Source organism: Microtus pennsylvanicus, chromosome 9 (genome assembly GCF_037038515.1).
Source record: "Microtus pennsylvanicus isolate mMicPen1 chromosome 9, mMicPen1.hap1, whole genome shotgun sequence".
Lineage (NCBI taxonomy): Eukaryota > Metazoa > Chordata > Mammalia > Rodentia > Cricetidae > Microtus > Microtus pennsylvanicus.
The window spans coordinates 109,803,116-109,827,691 of record NC_134587.1 but is presented as its reverse complement, the minus strand read 5'-3'; the positions used below and the strand labels follow the sequence as shown (position 1 = coordinate 109,827,691).

General features: G+C 47.8%; 1 protein-coding gene across 5 annotated transcripts in view; it reads right to left on the bottom strand.

Moving 5' to 3' along the window:
- The window catches only part of Gatad2a (GATA zinc finger domain containing 2A), an 88,981-nt gene that overhangs the window by 20,376 nt on the left and 44,029 nt on the right, over nt 1–24,576 (bottom strand). For 3 of the 5 annotated variants that reach the window (XM_075987284.1, XM_075987288.1, XM_075987287.1), the window contains exons 2-3: nt 23,834–23,935; nt 8,112–8,369 (exon numbers count right to left, since the gene is read on the bottom strand). In XM_075987284.1, coding sequence (XP_075843399.1) covers nt 8,112–8,368 — 257 coding nt within the window. In that variant the 5' untranslated portion in view covers nt 8,369; nt 23,834–23,935. The remainder of the gene's footprint in view (nt 1–8,111; nt 8,370–23,833; nt 23,936–24,576) is intronic. The other 2 variants (XM_075987285.1, XM_075987286.1) reach the window with 1 other exon arrangement.

Here is a 24,576-nt window from a genome sequence, read left to right as displayed (position 1 = left end):
GGGTAGGCGTGCATGACACTGGGGAAGGCTCTTCAGGAGGCTCTGGGTGATACGGTTTTTACCTTGCTGAGTCAAGAGCATGTGCCTGTTAGAACTCATCACAGGGCGGAATTAGGAAAAGGCTCTGCCCAGACGGCAGGCATTCAACAGAAGCCATGTGATATGTACCCACAAAGACAACTATGGACTCCTGTTTCTGCCAGCCCCAGGAGCTGGGCAGCTTCCTCTACCTACACTCCCACCACATGTGGCTTCATCACAGGCCCAAAGGCGCTGGGTTCCAGAACACAACCACATCCCTACAGCATGAGTAGGCCTTTCCTCTGTGTATGTTCACCTGTGGTGTTCATGCAGCTGTGGTATACATGCACACGGATGTGAAGGCCTAGAGTTTACTTAAGAGTGTCTTCCTTAATGATTCTCCACTTGCTGCAGGATGTCTTGCTGAACAAATCCCTATCTGCCAACTCAGACTCCTCTGGTCTAGACAGCCAGCTTGCGGTGGAGAGCCTATCTCTGCTTGCTGAGTGCTGGAGTTACAGGCAGCCATATGTCCTGCCCCAGCTTTCATATGGGTTGAGGAATCCAAACTTTGGTCCTCAAGCTTATGCAGCAAGCGATTTATCTACCAAACCATCTCCCTAGCCTTAACCCTTTCTTCTTTTTCTCTTTTCTTTTCTTTTTTTTTTTTTTTTTTTTTTTTTGAGATAGGGTCTCGCTGTGTAGCCCCAGCTAGCTTGGAACTCTCTATGTTGATTAGGCTCATCTCTAACTTCTTAACTCGAGTGCTGGTATTAAAGGCATACAGCATGCCAGGTCCTTTCCTCATTGTGATTTGCAGATCAATAGCTGGCATGGCCTCTTTATGGGATGGCCATTCCAGAGTTACCTTTACCCTCTGCCCCAAGCAGCCACTAGTAAAAAGCATTGCAGTAGGGACCTGGTCTGCTGGTCTTGCAACTGTGTATGTGTTTTGGGGCTTGCCTCATCTCTACACAGAGGAGGCAAGGCCACCCACACTCTCAGAGCTACTTGGCATTTGTGGAAGACACAGAAGCACTGGTGGGTGTGTTATGCCCCAGTGCCACAGGTTTCTACATATGTGCTATTGTCTTTCAGTGTTCTCTCAGCGATCCTGTCATGAAGGACACGGCACCAGTGCCCTTCTGCCTTCTGGTACCCTGGCTTATTAGAGACTACAGTGCCACACCAGGGATCTGAACTCCACAATCCAAAGACTGAAACAGCTCTACCAGCTCCATTTCAAGTTCCCAAAGGCTGAGGGCCCCCACGTTGGCTCAAAGGATGCCACAGCCTGTGCTCACTCCATCCTGCAGGAAACAAGCCACCAACAGACGGAAGAGGTGGGGAAGGATGGGGGACACAAGCTACCTAAAGGGCAGGTGCCAGCAGACCAACTTGACCAAACACAGACACTTGCAGTCTCCTCTCAGGGTAAATGAAGGCATGGAGACAGTCTTGACTTTGAGCAAGCCATTACTGCCAACATTGCTGTCCTATCCAAGAACAACACCGTGCACAGGACTCACCCTGCCTGCAGCAGTCCAAGGAGATAATGCCACACAGAAAAGGTTCAAACAAGTCCAGCATGCTGGCCCACCTATCATCCCAGCCCTGGGGAGGGAGAGGAAGAAGGATGGTGAGGAGTACAAGGCCAGCTGGAACTAAGCAGCAAGATCTAGACTGGGAGGGGAGTTGGGTGTAGGGCAGCAATCAGCTTCCTCTGTCCCCACCAGCTCAGTCTTGGCCAGTGGTTCAGGCCAGGGAGGGCAGCACATGCCCACAATCTCACGGATGAAATTGTGTCTTGCAGAAAAAGACACACAACCCTGGGGTACCTCTGTGAACTCTGTTTCCATGAGTATGTTTATAGGCACTAGAATTTAAACTTTTATTTATTTTTTTAGTATTAGAAGTAGAACACGGGCTGGAGAGATGGCTCAGAGGTTAAGAGCATTGCCTGCTCTTCCAAAGGTTCTGAGTTCAATTCCGAGCAACCACATGGTGGCTCACAACCATCTGTAATGGGGTCTGGTGCCCTCTTCTGGCGTACGGGCATACACACAGACAGAATATTGTATACATAATAAATAAATAAATAAATAAGTAAATAAGTAAATAAATAAATAAATATGAAGAAGAAGAAGAAGAAGAACAACAACAACAACAACACATGGCCTTGTACACAAAAAGGGAGGGCTTCGCCACTGAGCAAGAATGCTAAATGCAATCAGCTTCTAAAACATCTACATGGAGGGCAGAACTCAGTGTCATTAACAGTACTATTTAGCGTGGAAGCACTCATCTGTAATCTCAGCATTCAGGAGATGGAAGCAGGAGGATAAGGATTTTAGAGGCAGCCTAAACTACACGAGACTCTACAATAAAAAGTACAATTCAGAGATGTCCCTGCACTGCTCTTCCACCCCCTGGTCCCACACAGCTATTCATCCATGTCTTCCTTTCCAGATCTTAGTCTAAATTTTTAAGTTGCACCGTGTTTTGTGTGTCTAGGACACACATGTGACACAGCCTGCACATGGAGTTGAGAGGACAGCCTGTGAGAATGGGGTTTTCTCCTTTCGCGCAGATCCTAAAGCTCAGACACAGGTTATCAGACAGGGTAGCAAGCCCCTTTCTTTATCCACTGGGTCATTTTGTGGACTTTAGCTCTAATCATTTTCCTCCTTTTGTTCTTAGTGCTGGAGATGGAACCCAGGGGGTCTCGTGCATACCTTTCCTTGGCCATGTCGTCTTAATTAATTATGTATGGTCAGTCACTGGGGTCTGCCAGGGCCCTTTCAGCATGGTCAGCTATAGTTCATCTGTGTCTTAGAATGTTCTCTACTTCCTTCCTGGGACTAGTAACTTGCTTACAGACACCTGGGTATCTCCTCTGGGGCTGGCATGTACCCTGGGGCTAAGGACATCTGAGTTCCCCTGTGTGAGAGAAGGGATTCCATTTTTCCTCAGTCATGTCTTCTTGTCTATAGAGTTGGAGAAAAATGGTTGCTAGTGCTACTTTACACTCTGACCAGGGGCATATACAAGAGGCTCTGGTTTCCACACATCATTACTAATACTGACCATTGTCTGTCATCTTTATTACAGCTAACCCAGAGAAATGTTCAATGCACACTTATGCAGATGTCAGTCAGGCCGAATGGGTCAACAGTGGATCTGTCAACCTTGGTGACATGTACCGAGAGTAAACCATAACATCAGTAACCTTCTGTTCTTTAAAAATTACCGCCATTGTGTTTGTGCACGGTCGGGGAGAAGTGCATGTGGAGGACAGAGGACAGTTTTGTGAAGCTGGTCACTCATTCCACCTTTATATGGGTTCTGCAGATTTAAGCTCAGGTTGCCAGGCTTGAGTGGCAAGTGCTTTTACCCACCAAACCATTTCACCCGTCCAAGAATCATCTACTTCTAACATGAATCTTGATGGTCTAGGCTCGAGCATCCAGAGCTGTGGTCAGATGCACATGTGCTGGTGACTGATTTCTTCCTTATCTTATAAAACATCCCTCATTGGGCTGGCATACATCTTTAACCCTAGCATTCAGAAAACAGAGAGGAAGAGAATCTCTGTGTGCTGCAGGCCAGCCTCAACTACACAGTGAGAACCCCCACCCTCAAAGCTCCTCTCTCGCTTGGCAATCCTATAAGACAACAGTTTCTGTCTTCAAACCACTTGTTCGTTCATGAACTCACCCAGGGCTCCGTTTGTTTGCTTGGTATCTATCTCTTTCCTTGAACCTATGGGGTGTCACTGAAAGAGAAGCAGTGGCAGGCTGAGGAGTGCAGTTTCTGTCTCACTGTACCACCCACACTGCCTTCTGGGAAGGGGCAGTGCTTTCTTCAGTCATAATCCCTAATTTCCCTCTATTCTCAATTTATTACAAATATAAAAGACACTAGGAAACGGCCAGAAAAACTTTAGAGTAGAAGAAGGGATATAGAGCACTGACTCCACCACTATATCTGCCACCCATGTTCCAAGTCATCTGGCTACAATGAAACACACACATATTCACAGAGACATTAATTTGTGATCTCAGTCCACCTTCAAAGAAAACAGAAATCCCATGTCTCTGCCACCACCAGATCCTACCCTAGCCTTCAAAATGTCCATGATGGGAGCATGAGACAAAGAGAAGTTTTGAAAAAGAGCCAATTAAAATTCTAGAAGCAGGTTGGAGAAATGGCTTAGTGGTTAAGAGTACATACTGCTCTTGCAGAGGACAGGAGTTCAATTCCTGGCACCTACATGAGGCAGTTCATGTGACTGATGGCTGGGATTCCAGCTTCAGTAAGCTGACACTCCTTCTTGGGCATACACACCGACAAACATACATACACATAATGAAAAAAAGAAATTCCAGAAGCATACAGTCAAAACCCTTGGTACCAGTGGCTGGTTATCCCAGGCCTTCTCTGCTCCCCAGTTCTGAGATGTTCCAGCCTCTGGTGTAACATGGTGTGAATGTTTGCCCAGAATACAACACGTTATGTTGTACATCATTCAAAACAGCTGACTCACTGTGAACGCTGCAAGCAGGCACGCCACAGTACCTAGGCAAAGTCCTTATATGTTTAGCATAAGCACAAATCCTACACCCTTTTCTTTTTGGTGCTGGGCACTCAACTCATGGCTCTGTGCTCTACCTGCAATGGTTATATGGAATTTACAATCATCTAAAAGACACACCTCTAGGTCACTGTGAATGAATGTAGTCCAATTCTGCATAAAAAGGAAGACACGATTTGCATACCAGCAGTATTCAACAGTCTCTGCTCTTTGATCACAGAAACACTGTTATTGACCAGCTACCACAGGCTCCTGCCTCCATCCCTATCTGTGTGTTGCTTTTATTGGATAATGAATAAAGAACTGCTTTGAGCCTATGGCAGGGAAGAACAGAACTAGGTGGGGAAAGCTAGACTGTATGCCAGGAGGAAGAAGGGTGGAGTCAGAGAAGTCATGGAGCCTCCACCAGAGTCAGACATGCTGAAACTTTGCCGGTAAGCCACTGCCAAGTGGCAATACACAGATCAGTGAAGATGGGTTAAACTAATATGTAAGAGTTAGCCAGGTAGAAGCTAAAGCTAATGATCCAAGCAGTGATTTAAATAATGTGGTTTCCATGTGATTATTTCAGGGTAAGTGGCAAAGAACTAACTAGCAGCTTTCCCCCCAACACATCTCTCCCCTGCCACAATGGGATATAGCCTCAAACCATCAACAACTAAGCTTTTCTCTCCTTCAGCAGCTTCAGGCATTCTGTCATAGCAGTGAGAAAGTTATTACTACTAGGCCACACCCTCCCCAGCCCACTCATTATTTGTGATTGGCAAGTCATTAGTATGGAACCCATAAGGCCTGTGCTATGAAGCAGTGCACATGAATTTTACGGCGTGGAATGAAAGCCAGGAGACACAGAGGACAGTCATACAAACAAAGCTAATCTTCTGGAAGCTAAGCTGTCCAACCTCTGGGACGACATATCCTTGGAGAGCAATGGTGCCCCCCCCCCCGTACTACCCATATTCATGTCCTGGTATGGACCAAGGACCTGGCAGCACATACTTTTCAAATCTACAGAGCAGGCACTGGGGAGATGGCTCCACCCAAGTACCTGCATACATAGCAGGACTTGGTAGCACCTGTAATTTCAGGACTGGGGACACAGAGACAGATGGGTCTCTGGGGCTCACTTTCCTAACAGTCTGACCAAACTGCCAAGCCTTGGCTCAGTGAAGGAGAATTTCAAAAAGTGAGGTGGACAGCTCCTGAGTGACACCTGCAGCTGACATCTAGCCTCCACATGGACACAGATTCCCTGATTCCCATACACCCTCCCCCAACACAAGTTAACAAAAACAAACAAACAAAAAAAAAACTTAAAGGACATAGGCATGTTTGGCACACATCTTAAAACCAGCAATGGGAGGCAAAGGCAGGAAGATGGATCTCTTAAGAGTTCAAGGCTAGCCTAGTCTACAGCCATAGTTCCAGGTCAGTCAGGTCTACCAGTAAGACCCAAAAGAAAAAAAAAATAAAAACTCACTTCTTTTGGCACAGTTCACAGTTGAGGCGCCACCTGGACGCCTCTTAGATGAGTCTCTTTGGCTCCCCTGACTGCAGAATCTGGAAAGCTATGGCAAAACGTTCTGCCTATGCATCTTTACTTGGATGATTTGAATTTTGGAAACTAGCTTTGTCTTACCAACCTCAGAAAAGTGTGTCAGTTTACCAGGCTGAGCTGGCACTATATGGAAATTAACAGCCATATTGGTCTAGAAATGTTCAACTTAAAGTATTTTTTTCAGCTGAACAAGGTAATGAGTGACAATACTAAGCCTGCAAAGCTTTGTCTGTAAGCATCTGATAAATTATTCTCTACATACAGGTATGGTGAGGCCAAAGCAAGAAGACCTCACCCTCATTACTCTGGATGGATGCACTCACTCCATGAGTCTACACAGAACTCAAGTCCTGCCTGACACTAACATAATACACACAGTGCTGGAGGAAGTCACTAAAGGTGACTCTGGCCAGACACCCCAAAGAAGATCAAACTCAGAAACCAGGGTTCTTCCCTTCAGACTGTCCCCATACTGCAGAGGTTGCCACTGAGAGCACACTTCCTGTCACTTCATCAACCTGCAAGGTAGCGTGACTATTTCACCAGGAAATGTGGCTTGGATGCTCTGCCCAGGGAGAGCATGTGACCTGGCCCCTACTCTGTCCACTGACCTGCAGGGTTGGGTTTCTTCTCCACTCTTACACCTGTACCAGCTCGAGCCCTGGGGGTCACTCCAGGGTATCTGGGTCCTATGTTCCCTGCATCCTAAGCAGCTTCAGGGACAGTTTAGAAAACAACAGCCCAGGGAGGCCCCAGGTTCAAAGGCCTGGCATAGCCCTGGGCCTCAACAACACAAGAGGGGCTCTTTCACTCCTTAACATTCAACTTTGGATTTCACCAGCCACCCCCACAGAGGACCAGGCCACAGTGGACAAAGTATGGAACAGATCTGGCATACCCCAAAGAACCTACCTACTCCCTCCCCTCTCGGCTTTGGGAACTCATCCATCAGAAGTCTCACCAGAAGGCTATGGACCCAGAAAGTCAGAAGGAGAAAAGGAGCCCAAGTCTATCACTTTGACTAATTTTGAAATAAACCCTCAGGTTTAGAAGAGGCTCAGCAGAAAGCAGTCAGAAAGAGACAAGTTTTCCAGGGAGTGGAGGGCTGTGGGCAAGACAGGATCCTGTGTATCCCAGGCTGGCCTCCAACTCCATGTGCAGCTGAGAATAAACTTGCCTGGACTCCTTATCTTCCTGTCTGCAGCTCCTAGAGAGGCATATCCTGCCACATTTGCCCAGATGAAAAGAGCCTTCCTACTGGCAAATTCACAAAGTGTTCTCAATATAAGGGAGGCTGGACTTTCCCACTAACCTCCAAGTTGTCCGGATTCTAAGAAGCACCAGCCAATATGGAAGCCCTCAGGGTCCCAACACGCACATTGCTGAAAGACTGAAATCCCTGTGCACCCCACCAGTGCTGGCCCTCAATGGGTAAATGTTGAGGCAGGCTGGGATCCTCAAGGTACAGGATCCCAGTGGGCAGAAAAGGGGGTCAGGGGAGTTTATCACATGGTGGGAGGCTATGCCCTCAGTGTAATCTGGGGTAAATGCTCCATCCTAGAGTGTTCTGAAGAAAGGGTAATGCAGGTGTTGGGAAAAAAGGTTTCCGAGTGAAGATACGGTAGGAGGTTGAGTCTTATTTCAGGCTTTCACCTGTGCGTGTCACAAAGTCTGAGCACCTACAAAGTTCCCTTGAAGTAATTAGTGATGATCAGAAGAAACCCACAGGGCAGATGGCAGAAGCCTGGCCTCCCTGGGCACTCACATCAAAGGAATGTCCCAGTACTCCTATAACCCCAGAAGTGGCAGGGGACTTCCTCCTTAGGAGACTCAAGGACTTGCCACTGACAGCATCCCAGCCTAGGACTCAGGGACACCCTGCCCCTGCACCTAGCCTCTGCTAGGCTCCAGCCCAGTCCACTGGCTCTTCTCACTCACCTGTGTGAGGTGCGCATGTCCACAGGCCCATCTCCTACCAGCCCTTCGCCTGATCCTGTGGCCGTGGTCTCTGTTGCCCTCAGCAACCCCTGGGCTGGGCCTACACCTGACTCAGGCATCACCCTGGTGTCTCCGTCCACGGTCAGCTCTGATGGTGCTCTCTCCATTTTCATTTTCTTGCTCTCCACATCATCCTCCGTGAGGTCGGGGTCAAGGGCTCGCTTCTGACTGCGGGTTCGACATGCTTCTTCACTCATTCTGTATGTGAAAGGAAGGACACAACATCTGAACCAGGCACGGAGAAGCAGACCCTTCTTAAAGTCTGGAGAATGGCTTTGTTTTCCTCACAGAGGAGGCTGGTTGGAGAAGGGAAAAGAACAGGACCACACAAGCCCCTCCTAGACTTTCTTCACACCCTCAGGATGGCTGAGCAGAAGGTCCACAGGCCTCTGGGGTGTGGCAATTTCTGAGAAGACAAGGAGTTCAAATGGGAGGAAAGCAGTAACAGCTGTTACTGGGCAGGGTCCTTCTGTGGAAGAAGGGTGCCAATTGTGGGCCTGAAAACCAGCCCAGGGGCCTGGCACCTGTATTGCAATGATATATGAGAAACATGGACAGAGGTAACCTCAGGTGCTGTGTGCCTGAGCTCCCCTCCAGGGAGCCAGAAGTGAGAGTCACATTAAGCTCTTTGTTTGGCAGAGATACACTGAGCAGAATATAGACTGGTCCATCCCAACATGCCACCACCATGGCCCTGTGGCACACACATATCTTGATTTAAAGAAAAAAGGAAAACAAAAAACAAAACCGCTGAGTCAGTCTTTGATCCCATGACATCACTGGGCTCCACATGACCCTTCCTAGGATTCAGTCAGAGAGACAAAGCACTTTCTAGAAAACCAGTCTGAACCGGTTCCAGACAACACAGCTGAAGTGAAGTGTTGTTAACCCTAGCAGAGACAGGAGGACAGCTTGCTGGCATTCCACAGCAGGGTCTGGAACAAGGCGTTCTTAAAGGGGCCACTCAGAACCCAGGTCTTAACACCAGACTAGGTAAAGTCAGAGAGAACCCAGATTTCACTAAGGACAAGAAAAAAAAAATCTGGCTGAGCTTTGGTTTGGCAGGATCCAAGGAATGTTTTTTCTTTTTTTTCTTTTGGTTTTTCGAGACAGAGTTTCTCTGCAGCTTTGGAGCCTGTCCTGGAACTAGCTCTGTAGACCAGGCTGGTCTCGAACTCACAGAGATCCGCCTACCTCTGCCTCCCGAGTGCTGGGATTAAAGGTGTGCGCCACCATCGCCCGGCCCAAGGAATGATTTTTCATGGGACATCTGGCACCCAGAGTATAGTCCTGCAGAAAACCTCAGGTCACACCTCCAGGAGGCTTGATGGAAAACCCTCTGATTCTACATCCTTGATGGAAGGGTACCTCCTTCCAGATGCCTCAGTTCCCCCACGGGCAAATATGGTAGGGAAGGCCTGTCCTGGACAAAGTCAGTTCTGGAAGCCCCTTCCAGGTTCTGGGAGACTGGTGGCGTCATATCAAGGATGTGCTCCCATGGTCAAACCAGAGTATCATCTCTCTCTCCCCCTCTTCACAGACCCAAAAGGATCCCTGTCCCATCTCAGAAGACTGAGGACCCAGGAGCTCCTCTTCTGCACCCCTAGACAAGGCTGATGCTTTAACCCTAACATGACTCAGTGCAGAGTGGATTGCGATCATCTGCCCCCAACTCTCCTGTCACTCCAACCTGTACCCCGCCACTCTCCCCCAGACGCCAGGGCACATCCCCCTCTTCTACCCCACCAGCACCTCTAGCCCCGCTGTTCCTCCAGCACAATAAACCCTGCCAAACCTGCTACAATCTGTCTGGTCTCCCTGTGAAAGCCAACAAGTCACTGCCCTGGGGTGTCGGAGCTGCCTGAAGCAGAGCTGCTGTGTTCTAGAACAAGTGAGGAGGCAGATTGGCAGCATCCTCAGACAGGATACAAGCACGCCCAGGCCTGGACAGGGAAAGATGGGAGCCTAAGACTGACAAGAAAAGCATATGGGAATTGGGGGAACATTATGACTCTCAAGAGTGAAGCTCGAAGGGCAGTGGTGGCGCACACCTTTAATCCCCACACTCAAGGAGCAGAGGCAGGTGGATCTCTGTGAGTTCAAGGCCAGCCTGATCTACAGAGTGAGTTCCAATACTGTCAGGGCTACACAGAGAAACCCTGTTTAGCCAACAAGAGTGAAGCTCTGGGCTGGAGAGATGGCTCAGAGGTTAAGAGCATTGCCTGCTCTTCCAAAGGTTCTGAGTTCAATTCCCAGCAACCACATGGTGCCTCACAACCATCTGTAATGGGGTCTGGTGCCCTCTTCTGGCCTGCAGGCATACACACAGACAGAATATTGTATACATAATAAATAAATAAATAAATATTTAAAAAAAAAAGAGTGAAGCTCTATGCCTGGCTCTGCCCTCACACTCCACCACCACAACTCTGTTGCAGGCAGGCAGGGTTTTCCTAGGGCAGCCTCAGGCCTTAGCCTCAGAATCTCTTAGTTCATCTGAATACACTAGACACCCTATCTGAAGTCCACCTTTCCACCCCCACTGTCTCGCTTCCTTGTTGCTAAGAAAGCACTAAGGAGCTAGGCAGTGGTGGAGCAACTTTAATCCTAGCACTCGGGAGGCAGAGGCAATTGGGTCTCTGTGAGTTCGAGGCCAGCCTAGTCTAAGAGTGAGTTCTCTAAAGCTACAGAGAAACCCTGCCTCAAAAACTCACAAATAAACACATAAACAAATAAGCAAATAAGTAAGTGGCTGAGGAAAAGCAAGGGTCTAGCAGGAGTTGAGGAAACTGTTCTCTATGTTTCTAAAACACCCCCCACACAATCAAATGGAGATAGAGACAGTTACCTGCTCAGAACTTAAACAGGATCCAAGGAGTCCACCTTGAGCCGACCTCAGGATGGGCTGGGTGAAGGCCGGAGAGGGGATGCCTGGGATTTGCCTACCCACCTCCAGAAAGACAAGCAGAGCTGGAGGGGACAGCACCACACAGAGGTCCCAAGCAGGTGTGCCCTCTCCACTAGGGGCTGAGCCTCCAAAGCTGTGTCCTTGAGGAGTGACCAATCCAGCCCACCTTGATATTCTGTGGTCATCAGAACCAAGGTCTCCTTGGGAACAGTGCTGCAGGCACAAGGTGGACAGGAAGAAACTAACCTCTTAGGAAGCATTCTAAGAGGCAGAGAAAGGGGTAAATGAGGATGTGTTCTAAAATTCCTAGGGGGAAAAAGAATGCTGCCCCAGAGTAACTACCCCAGGCCTGTTGAGGGGAATGGGTCTCACCAGCCACTGACTGCATGGCAGCAGCACAGGAAATGATGGTCACTTTAAGGGTAGAGATACAAAGGTCACAAGGGTCATCCAATCACCAAGGAGGGGGTAGAACACTGAGAGGCAGAGTCCCTGCTCTCCAACATCCAGGACTGGGCCTCATACCTGCACATGCAGCAATCCTAGCAACCACCAGTGGAGCCTGAAGGTTAGTGGGTAGGTGGGGTACAGCAAAGGGCTCCCTCAGCAAGAGTCCTACACAGGTGCCTCTGCCAGCCCTTGGACAAAGGGCTCGAGTCCTTGTTGTATACCAAAAGTAGGTCTCTGAGGCAGCACAAACACCATTAACTGCTACCTAGAGGCTGCTTCCTTTCAGTAAAAATGCCACAACACAACTGAAGGGAGGACCTTGGGCGAGAAGCCAGCTCTAAGTCAAGTGCCAAAGGTCAAATGCAGCAGCTGGGCCCAGGACCTCTAAGAAGTCATCTAGAGCAAAGATACCCAACACAGGCTAAGGATGGCGGGCCAGTGACCATCCCCTGCTAATCTAATCCACAGACACAAGTAACAGTCTAACTGACACACTAACATACCATGCAAATCGAGAAGGGCTTGGGGCCAGGCCAGCAGGTGCACATTCTGGGTATTGTGTAAAAGAATGAAAAGCTTCTCCAAGCTGAAACTGAGCATCATGCCAAGACTCAACAGGCTAGACTCTGCTGTCCTGAATGGAAGCTCAACCTCAGAAATACTCCAAAATGTGAAACCCAGACATAAATGGAAGGCTGCAAGAAGTGGGTAGAACATGGACAAACTGACAGCTGATGCCTGGAACCTGGAGAACCTTAGCCCCAAGGGAGGAGAGATGGAGGGAGGGAGTAAAGAAGGGAGAGGAGGAGGAAGAAAGAAACAAACACTTCCCTCTCCTTCCCTCTACCAGAGGAGCTGCTATCCTAGGGGCTGAGGTTACCCCATGCACAGGAACGCACAGCTGGGCAAAAGACTGAAAAGGCCAAGGGTGTCAGGTGACAGGTCTGAGTGGTCAGGGTGAGCAGAGAGGCAGAGGCCAGGTGGGAAAGAGTGCATCAGAACTCAGTCTTGATGGAAATGTTCCAGATGGACTGTGGGGGAGGGGACAGGATTCCAGGGGGAAAGAATGATGACACAGAAGACAGAGGTCTGCCTTGCTCTAAAAAACCAACTGGCCAGCGTTTGAGGCCAGCCTGGTCTACAAGAGCTAGTAGCTCCAGGACAGGCTCCAAAGCTACAGAGAAACCCTGGTGCGCTCTGAAGTTTTGCTAAGTACCAATGAGGGAAGGGGGCTACTCTGGTTTATAAGGTTCCCAAGCAATGGAAATGGGGAAGGAAAAATTAAGACTACAATTTAATGCAGTGGAACCCTCCTTTAGGGCAGCTTCTATCCCAGGACTCTGAGGGACATCACTTCCTATCTGGAAGAAAGCAGGCCTTATAAAGCAGCTGTACATATCAAACAATGACAAGAACAAGGACACACAGAGTCAATCATAAGGCAAAGAAGTCCTGCTGGCCAGTTCCTCCTGGCCTGCAGCTAGCACTCTCCAGAGAGTTGTGACCCATGCTGGAGACCAGATCACCCCTATCAGCAACTGGGGTTTGGGAGCCTTGTCCACTCTGACCACATGGCACAGCCACTAGACAGCCATGCCCCAAGCATGTGGTGGGGGAGGTAAGGGAGATGACAGCTAAGTTGTAACAGGCAGGTCTCTCTCCTCCAAAGCAGAACAGACACTCAAACCTGCCCGGGTGGGCCCCAGTCACTTCCTGCCACACATCCAAATGAGAGTGGCTGGGACTCTTCAGGAAGGAATTCAGACCCAAAAGCCCAAGTCTCAACCTTTAAATACTGTCAGGCCTATGTGAGGCCAAGTAAAAAGGAGCCAATTCAACGTAGGAGACAAAAAAGTGACCCATAGCAAAGGACAGAGTGGAGGCTCGTTTCCCCACCCCGCCTCACCAAGATATGGGAAAGACATGGAGTAGGATACTGAAAACAGATTGAAGGAGAAAAATTCAAGTTACTAAGTAATAGTACGTACACAGAGTTTTAAAATGCTTACCTTACCAGTAGTCTCTCATCCCAATCTCAAAAGAACTGAGGCAGAAGAATTGTTTTGAGCGTGAGACCAGCCTGAACTATAGGGTGAGTTCCATGGCTACCAGGGCTATATAGTAAGATCCTGTTTCCTGGACACCGGGAAGCTCTGGAGAGCTCAGCATCCTTGCCCTGAGATGTGCTCCTGCAACACTGGACTTCCAAGAGCAGCCACACTGTAGTTTAAGTTTTTGTTTTTTGGTTTGTTTTTAATGTTTTAAGATTTATTACAGCTGGGCAGTGATGGTATACACCTTTAATCCCAGCACTTTGGAGGCAGAGGCAGGCAGATCTCTGAGTTTGAGGCTAGCCTGGTCTACAAAGCAAGTTCTAGAACAGCCAGGGAGAGAGAGACTGATTTATTCCTTATATTAATTACATACACAGGCGTGTGTCTGTGAACATGTGAGTAAAGTGCTCTAGAAGTTCAGAGGCCAGAAGAGAGAATGATTCTTAGGTACAGGTGAGCTGCCATGTGGGTACTGGGTACTGACATAGATACTCTCAATATTCTTAACAACCAAGCCATCTCTCCAGTGCAAAAAGTAAAAAGTTCACAGTAATTATACAAACTTTTTTTTGGAGACAAGGTCTCTAACTATGTAGCCCAGCTTGGCCTTGAATTCAGAAATAAATCTTCCTATGCTCGCAGAGTGCTGAGATTAAAGGCATGAACCACTACGTCAGGCACTTAAAAAAATTAGTATTTTATCTACATGAGTGTTTTGACTCATATGTTTGTATGTGTATTGTGCCAGCCTGAGAAGTCAGATGAAGGTGCCAGATACCTTGAAACTTGATATCTAGAGCTATGAATGGTTTTAAGCAACCACATGGGTGTGGGGACAGAATTCAGATCTTCTTGAAGAGCAACAAATGCCCCAACAAATGCCCCTCTGAGCCCCAAGTCACCACTCCTCCCAAATTATACATGCATACTGTGGCCCATGCCTACATATATGACATAATGAGTAAGTCAAATGAAATCATGAAAGCCCAATAGCTTGTCCTAGGCCTTCAAAGTCCCAAGGAGGAGATGATGAGACCAGAACCTCTCCTGAAGAATCCCTGTGACTTGCAACAGGAGGGTCACACTGGCCCTTGCCAAATGGTCTTACCCAAATACTTAGCATACTCACTTATGCTAGGGCTCATCAGATGCCAAACACCCAGAGCCTCACAAGCTGAGGACAGATGTGTCTCCTCAATAAGGTGATAGGTACCAAATTCTAGGTGGGCCTAGTGGTGAATTTCCCACTGTCTCCTTCCCCCAATACTGACCTGCAATAGCAACCTCTGCTGCATGGTAAAAAATGACACATAAACCACAGTTGTACTGACTGACGTCTTCACAATCAGACAATGCCTTACCCCTACTGTACACACATGACGCCAGGAAGGTGGAGCAGCCACTCTGAATGAAACAAAGGCTCCCTGTGTAGTGATAGTGAAGAGGCCACTGACAAGAAGCCATGGGGTAGTCAGACCAGGGGAAACTCCAGCACCAAAGAGTGACTGAAGGATTTCACATAAAGGTGGTTTATAAAAAGGTAGGCAACAGCAACTCAAATGTACTTTGTCTCTGCAAGAGACTGTGTCCTTGGTGTGCCTCTAGCTTGGCAAGGGGAAAACACAGACACAGACACACACACACATACACAGCCCAGAAGGCACTAAAAATGAATGAGCATATGTGGGCTTCTCTCTGGGGTTGGTGCTGACAGGATCCTTGGGCCTCATCCACTCAGTGTTTCCTTTGGTGTTAACATGAAGTCAGGGTTTTCTTCCTAACACCCAGTGGCCCTTAGCCAGTAGCATCCCCAGTGTAGCTCCACCAACCACCTGTAAGGTTGAATGTGATGACCATCCCCCAGTTTACAAGAGCAAACCTGAGATTTAGCCGGGTGAGGTAGGTAGGAGTAACCTAGAGAATGGGAGGATACTAGATCTGCAGTCTGTACTGCTCTAGGCAGAGTCCCACAGAAAGCACACCTCAAATCATCCCTGCAGGTTCTAGGGACCTGGAACACCTTAGGGGTGAGCACACATCAAGCTGGACATGTTCTACTGGGACATGCAAACACAAAGTATTTCAACTCCACTGAGTGTGTGAGGCATACTTACAGTTACAGTGTTCCTCTTACAATGTAAAATTGTAAAATACAAAGTGTAAGCCACTTACAATGTGAAATCAGGCAGGAAAAACATAGGCCTATGGGCAAAAAAAGTCAAAGACACTACCTTTCAGAACTCCACTCAAATGACAGAAAACATGGGGACCTATTTAATAAGACAAATGGGCTACAAGAGCTAAGTCCCATACCCATGTCACAGGGAATCTAACTCTTGCCTTGTGTCATGGTGGGCTATGGGATCCAAGGACGGGATGGGCATGAGCACTGGTAGCACTGCTGGCACTGTGCTGGGTACTTGGAAGTAAGTTTCATTGAGAGCTATTCTGGACTGCAGGAGCAGCCCAGCACCTCTGGTGTCTGTGAGAGGACTCTGTCCTGAGGTCCTGACTATACATACTCCAGTGAGTATGGCTGTATCCAAATAAAACTGTGTACCATGATGAGCCACAGCCTTCAGGCCACCTAGGCTAGTGTTTCTCCCAGACAAAACTACACAGAGAACAGAAACAGCAGTGCAGCTCCAGGATCCCCTAACAGAGTGGTTAACAGCCTGCTTTCCCAGTCCCACCCCAGAGTACATCTGCAGAGGGTTCAGAAAAGACATGCAACCAGCAAATTCAAACCAAACCCAGGACCCAAGGTTTAATTAAGTCTCTGAACCTCACACACACGTAGAACTCTAAAGGGCAGAGGCCCCTCAGACAAGGAAGTGACGTGCTACAAATTCAACTTCAGACAAGAATGAAACTTTAACCTAGTTCCAGTGCAGAGCCCAGCCAAAGGCTCTAGGGATGACTCTGAGAGCATCTGGGAAGACAGTAAAACCTGAATGTACTACAGCCAAGGGTCTGGAGGCCTATGGCCCATGGAGGCCCTGTGGCAAGATGGAGCTACAAGATCAGGACATGTCTCCAGGGTATCTAAAACTCAGAAGGGATCATGTGTACCAGTGAAACCCTAAGATGGTTATCAGGTATGGGGGTGAGGGGGAACCGACACCAAGAGGATGAGGAACCATGATGGCTTCTACTCACTGAAAGGTCCTGAGGGAAAGACAGAGGTCCCAGAAGAAAGTCACTGCCTCAAAGTCTACACTGGGTACAGTCAGCCCTGGTGCCCTCCTCAGAACTCTTAGACCTACCTAGTTGAGTAACAGCACTTCACTCTAAATCTAGTGAGCACTTTGGCCAGTGTGTGAGGACAAGAGTCACTAGGAGATAGACTCTTTAAAAAAAAAAAAAAAAAAAAAAAACAGACATATGATCCACAGGTGCTTCTGTCCCGTGGGGTAGGCTGGGTGTGCTTCCACAGCTACCTGTCAGCCTCCAATGATGACCTGAAGACTCCCAGAACCTGACCAAGGAGCACTCACTACATCTAGACACCAAAAGTGACAAGATGTCCGTCTGAAGAGCATCCGACTCCACAGGACAGAGAGAAACATCAGATACTTCTACATCCTCAGCTCTTGAAAGCCTACTTAGCGGCACATTAACCAGCCTTGCTCAACATGCACAAACACATTTTGTATGCACTCCAGATACTTATTAGTATGTACACAAACATGTGGCATCTCAAGAGTCCTCAGATACCCCAGCATGTCTGACTGTGACCAGGCTGGGAGTGGTCCCACAAGGGTACCCGATCTCAAGCTGTGTCCAGTGCTGGTCGCCTGCAGCCCAGGGAGAGGGATGTGCTGCTGCTCAGCACAGCAATGTGAAGGAACACTCGGTGCTTGTAGTGTGACCCAAGACCACAGTTATCACTTCAGCAAGACTGTTAGCACCATGAAATGGAGCCCATAACCCTTACAAGCAGGCCAACACTCCTGTAGGACTAATCCTTCATCAATCCTCCAGCCTGATCTTTCATCCATGTTGTTGCCTAGGACAGATCATTTTGCACAGAAAGCCTTCAGGATGGGGGTGGGGCTGGAGAGATGGCTCAGTAGTTAAGAGCACTGGCTGCTCTTCCAGAGGGCCCTGGTTCAAAAAAAAAAAAAAAATTCCCAGCATTCACATGGCAGCTCACATCTGTCTGTAACTCCAGTTTCAGGGAAACCAACACCCTCACACAGAAATACATACAAATGCTCATTAAAAAAAAAAAAGTCTTCAAAGGTTCAGAAAAAAACATTCCCAAAAAAGACACTGAGCAAAAGCGAGGAACCAAGATGTGTCCCATATAGTAAAAAAACAAAAAACTTGTGTCCCATATCCCTTTCACAGAGACACCCTCTGCCACAGTGGTACTGCTGACTGCAGCTCCCCCCTGTAGGAGGCCCAGGGTGGGGATTGGAGATTTGAAGCCACAGTTCATGACAAAGAAAAATTAGGTCAGAACCCTCACGTCTTTGCAGCCTGTGGGCAGCCAACTCCCCCTACGCACATCTGCAGCCACCTCCAGCCCACAGAGCTGAACTGTCTGTCACATGAGCTGTCACAGGGACAGTAATCAAAGAACTGCATCTTCAACCCGGAAGGTGGTGGCGCACACCTTTAGTCCCAGAGCTCCCAAGGCAGCTGGATCTCTGAGTTCAAGGTCAGCCTGGTCTACGGAGGAGTTCCAGAACAGCCAAGGCTACACTGAGAAACCCTGTCTCAAAACAAAACAAACAACAACAAAAGTATATTCTCAGTAAGATCATGCTGCGGAAAATGCAGCCACCCTGGCCTTGGCTAAAAAGTCTGTAGTCTCTGTGGCTTCCACCATTCCATATCTCACACCCCAGCACCCCAAACGGAAAAGCTATAGCTCTGCACACCTGCTTCTGCCCACAGGGCTCTTCCCCCAGATCTCAGCGGTACCTGCAGTTTCTGTCTGTGTGCTCATTTGTTATATGCTCCCACACACCTCCCTGACAGGAGACACCTCTGTGTCACCAGGGCCCAGTACTAGAATGGACACACACTCCCTAAACAAACCAGAAAAAGAACTAAAGGCAAGCTTGCTTCCTCTCACTCCCCTCCTATAAACTAAGCCAGAGTCTTCACGCCAAGAAGGAAGATAACAATTGAAAGCTCACAGAAGCTAGAAGGCCATACAACACTTCTGCATCCCAGTTCTCCACAAACAGCCTGAACAGCAGACCAAGGCATCTCAAAATACCAAGCCAGGCATAGTGGATTACCACACAGGTAATCCCAGCACTGGGGAGTCTGAAAAAGGAGGAGTGCTGTGAGTTCAAATCCAGCTTGGTCTACGGAGTGAGTTAGAGGGCAGCCAGGGCTACACAGAGAAACCCTGTCTCAAAAATTATCCTCCCTCAAAAAAAGCAAAAACCAGAAACAACTCAAAATGGATCAAAGACCTAACTAAGTCAATAGAATCTTAAAAGAAACCACAAGTCAAACTTCCTATCCTTGGAGTTGGCAACAGGTTCTCACACATCTAACCAAACCAAAAAGTATTAACAGCACTGGGTAGAGGTAGCGCACACCTTTGATCCTAGCACTTGGGAGGCAGAGGCAGGCGAATCTCTGTGATTTAGGAAAGAGCCTGGTCTGGTCGACAAAGAGAGTTCCAGGATAGCCAGGGCTACACAGAGAAACCTTGTCTCAAAGAAAAACAAAACAAAACAAACAAAATACCAATGGTGAAACAGACAAAAATCTCCTGATGAGGGCCTGATGTCCAGAACATCTTACAGACAGGAAAATTTCTTATGGCTATGAACAGTCAAGGGAGCTTACTTAGAATGTCCGGGTTCACAAGAGCCCCCTCACCCCCACATCAAGGAAGAACATAATGACAAGTCAATTAAAAAACCGGGAGAACACTTGACTAGACATTTCTTGCAGCCATGCAAATGACTAACAGACAGCTCACAACGTCTGCGAACTCCAGCTCCAGGGAGTTGCCCTTTTCTGACCTTGAACACCAACCCACAAAGGACGCGTGCGTGGGCACAGACAGATAAAAAATAAAAAATAAAAATTTTAAATGTTCTGGAATTGGGAAGAAAAACACAATACTGTGACTATACTAATGCTACCAGATATCACACTTTAAAATAGTGACAATGTCAATTTTTCTTACATGCTATTACCTGAGTGGTTTTTGTTTTTTATTTGGAGGGTCTCAACCCCAAGGGCTACAGTTGTCTGGGCCTGGTGATCAAAAACACAAGCCGGTTCTTAAGATGTTTAATAAGTACAGCTCCAGAGTCCGAAGTCACCATGTCAGCCATGGCAGTTCTCAGGAGAACCCAGAAAACCACAGCAGTTTACTACACAAATGGGATTATGAGCCTGTCTCAGTAAAAGTGCCACCTGTAGAACATGCATGGGGCAACATACTCTTGACCACCCATGGTGGGAGCAGGGTGGGGTGGCTGTGGTCTTCTGCAAATCCTGTCTAAAAAAAAAAAAGAAAAGAAAAGAAAAAAAGAAAAAAGGAGCCAAGCTATGGTGGCACATACCTTTAATCCCAGCACTCAGAAGGCAGAGGCAGGCCTCCAAGTTTGAGGCCATCCTGGTCTGATGGAGGAGTTAATTTCATTGGTTAATAAAGAAACCGCATTGGCCCATTTGATAGGTCAGCCCTTAGGTGGGTGGAGTAGACAGAACAGAATGCTGGGTAGAAGGAAGTGAGGTAAGATGCCTCAGACAGACTCAATAAGCTCCAGCCCAAGATGGACGTACACTAGAATCCTTTCCGGTAAGCCACCACTTCGTGGTGCTACACAGATTATTAGAAATGGGTTAGTCAAGATGTGAGAGCCAAGAAGAGGCTAGAGCTAATGGGCCAGGCAGTGTTTAAAAGAATACAGTTTCCGTGTTATTATTTCGAGGCATAAGCTAGCCAGGCGGCCGGGAGCCGGGTGGCAGGAACGCAGCCGCTGCTCCTTCTACACTGGTCTACAAAGTGAGTTCCAGGACAGCCAGAACTACAGAGAAACCCTGTCTTGAAAAAAACCTAGAGTTTGAGGCCAGCCTGAACTATATACAGTGAGTTTTAGGCCAGCTAACATTACTTACTGGGACCTCCTTGGCTTAAAAGAAAACCAAAACAGTAAAAACAACAAAAATCCTGGTATTTGAGTTGTTGGTTTAAATTTTATAAAAATCACTAAATGAATTTTTGTATTGGGATCAGAACTGAATTCCATTGTTCAACAATGTCTGAAATAGCCTTAAACATACTACTATCATTTTATACTATGTATTTATGAGAAGTAGCCCCCTTAAGGCTAACAATTTGAAAATCAAAGAATTAGTTCTGAAAGACACTGAAGATACTCTCACAATATACTCAAAGTCCAGTTTGAGGCTGAAGCGTAAGATTCAGGAATTCACAGCCCATAGATGGACACTGTGAGATTCGAGGAGGTGGACCCCAGGCTCATGATGAAGACTAGACCTCAGGCTATGGTGAAGTGTTTTTACTTACTGAGCCATCTTGCTGGTCCTAAACTTTCGGTTATGGAAAACTTCAAGCACACCCACAAAGTAGTAGTGGTGCCATGATGCCACAGTCCATGGCCAGAGAACCCCAAGTTTGAGACTAGTCTGGTATATACTGAAAAACTGTACAGAAGGAAGGAAGGAAGGAAGGAAGGAAGGAAGGAAGGAAGGAAGGAAGGAAGGAAGGAAGGAAGGAAGGAAGGAAGGAAGGGGAGGGGGGAGGAGTGGAAGGGAGGGGAGGGGGAGGGGAGGGGGAGGAGGGAGGGGAGGGGAACCTTAGCCCACAGAGACATGGGTTCTGTGGTCCATACTGGTGGGCCTCCCCTTGCCTCATGTTAGTAATTCAGTCTAGAGAAGCTGGGAACTGTTGCCTTCATCTCCACGTGTGAAACTGCACTGGCTCCCCAGACTAAGGACTGATCAGCTTCCTTTCCTTTGAACACCAACATGAGCTTGGAAACATTTCACGCTTTTAACTGCTTATTTTTGGGGATGAAGCCAGGGTCTCACAAGGCAGCACTCTACCACCACATCTATCTAGCTGGCAAACATCCCTTCCACCTGATCTGAGCACTGCTATGGGTCCTCCTGGCACAACTGCCATGTTCCTAATGCAGATTCAGAATTCAGTGATCTCAAGTTTGACTCAAGTTCTACACTTCTCTTTTGATCCTTAGAGACATTTGTTTCTTCTATAGTATCTGACAGGGAAAAGAATACACACTTGTAGCCTAAAACCAAAAGCTTGACTCCAAAAATGAGCTTTATAAAATTGTCATTTGGCATAAAATTCCCAGAGAAAACAAGACCTGACAGTCACCCTCTACGGTATGCATATGCCCTGCAACCACACTCATATCATGCACATGAAATATGATAAAGAGCAAAGGCACACAGACCTTTCCTTTAGGGAGATGGATTCAGAAACTGTCACACAGAACTCAAGGCCATTTCCCACCTCCTTCACCCCAGCTCTCCAGTCACAATCCTTTCTAACCACCCACAGGGCAGTTTGGGGACACATGCAGTAGTTCTTTGATGCAGTTAGGGCCTAATCCCCTCCCCAGAAGCAGCCAGGACCCACAGGTGGGTGTTTTCCAGACACCCCAGGGACTCTGCAACAGTTCTCCTTAGCAGGAAGACAATGCTGGCCATGCTGTGGCCAAGGCCACCATCTGCACTATTTTCTAGGGACGCATCTGTTTTTCTTCTTTCTGGGGCATGGGGGGGGAGGGACATGGGATTGAGGAAGGCTTTTCTCTTTGTAGCCCTGACTATCCTGAAACTACCTCTGTAGAACAGGCTGCCCTTGAACTCCTGTGCTGGGATTAAAGGTGTGCACCACCACTGCCCAGTGAGCTCGTTCTTCTCTAAAGCTGCCTGGCCTTTACTCAGGGTCTGTAATACCCAGCACAAGAATGAGCATCACCTACCAAACAGGCAGACTCCCCCCCAAGAGGTTCAAGGACAAAGACCTGGTCCATGACTCTGAGCAGACAGAAGGACCTGCTGGGGTGCAGATGCACTCTGTACATACCCTGGTAATAGGCAGGGGGTGCCTAGTCCACTGACAAGCAGGAATCAAGAGACCCCAGCAGCAATAAAAGGCCTACTATTAAATAAGGACACACCTCATAAACTATAAACTAAAACCTACAATACCAGCACTTGGGAGGCAGAGGCAGGAGGACTACCTGGAGTTCATCTGGGGATACATTAAAATAAAACAAAAAGACAAAAACAAACAAACAAAAAAAACCAGTCTCTCAAGAAATAAGCCAGAGCTGGTGGGTACACACTTGTAATCTGAGCACTTGAGAGTCCGAGGCAAAAGATCAAGGTGAGTTCAGGGCTAGCCAGGGTTACATGGTTAGACCCTGTCCTAAAAATAAAATACAGGGTTGGAGAGATGGCTCAAAGGTTAAGAGCACTTTCTGCATTTGCAGAAGGCCCAGATTCAAATCTCAACACCCACATGGTGGTTCACAGTCTTCCTTGACTCCAGTTCCAGGAGACCTGTTACCTCTTCTAACCTCATCAGGTACCTACCAGACACACAAGTGTTACACAGACAATGCAGGTATAACATTCAAACACATAAAATAATCTGAGAATAAAAATTAAACAACAAGCCCCTAACCCTAACACTGTCACAGCTTGTGTCTAGCACAGAAGGGATGTCAGAGCAGTTGAGCCTCACACAGTAGCCAACCAGATGCCACTGGATGGAGATGAGCCTGCCTATTTTAACAAGACACCTTCCATTTTGAGCTGCATGCTACCGTATAAAAAGGAGGGAGTTGTCCTAGGATGTTCTGAGGCTTCCTACTTCTAGGATATCATTCAATTCCTCCTGCTTTTACAGGTACATGGCCCTGAGCTAAGGTGTCGCTGCCAGATCTTGATGGTAACAGAAATGCCCTCCTCCCATGTGGCACTCTGGCACTTCCATGCTCTGCAGAGCTAAAGTTTCCACATAAGTGGTGGGCAGTGACTAAAGTACAATTCTAGCCATTTAGAAGGAGAAACAGCTGGAGGTCAAAGGTTAGCCTCTGGTCCCCCTTCTTTAGGCCTTTGAGCAGGTGACGAATGAGGTTCAAGGGTCAAGCCTGATTCCACAGGTACAACTTGCCTTCTCTTCCTAAGCAGAGCTCCATTAGGTATGTGGAGGTTGTCTGAGCCAGCTTTTCATCCCATAGACAGGAGTCCCCAGCACTCACCTGGCCTCAGGGTCCGGGGTGCTGGTCCAACTATGCAGCCATGGCCACAGCTCTGTCAAAAGGCAACTTGTATAGATGTGCTGGCTCAATGTGCAGGCCAACCTAAACCAAAAGACAGAAAAACTGAGTTCTAAAGAAGGTTTGGAAACCTGGGAAAGTTCAAATGTTTCCAGTGAAAGGTGTGGTTCTGTGGCAGAGTCTGCCAAATGTGAGGAAGGCCCTGGGTTCTGGTGCTGTCTCCAGCACCAACACTAGAAGAAAATTCCTTCAGTCACAGGAATAGTGAAGTATGCCACTGCTGCCTTCTACAACAGAGGCCAAACAAAGAGATCAATTTCTAAGGCCTAGTGAACAACTGGGGAGTAACCTGTGATCAACATCCCAGACCTGTCTTTGAAGCACTCAAAATAATAATAATAGTAATAATCATGCCAACAGATTATTCCCACCAACACCCAGAATACACAGTAAGCGATTCAGGGGCTCTATCCTCACAGAAAGCCGGGAGTCACAGAACATTAAGATCAGGCTGGGTGCTGACCAGTGGGGATAACCTGAGGGCAGACCCCACTTTATAAAGTAGGGACCTTATGCACCTGATACTCAGGAAATCAGCCCAGTTCCCAGATCAGCCAGGTTCCCTCTCTAACCCACCATCCCTGCAGAAGTACAGGCTTGTCCCTGAGGAAGAAGAGTGCACACTCACCCCTGGACTGAGGCAGCTTATCTTCAACCTCAGGGGT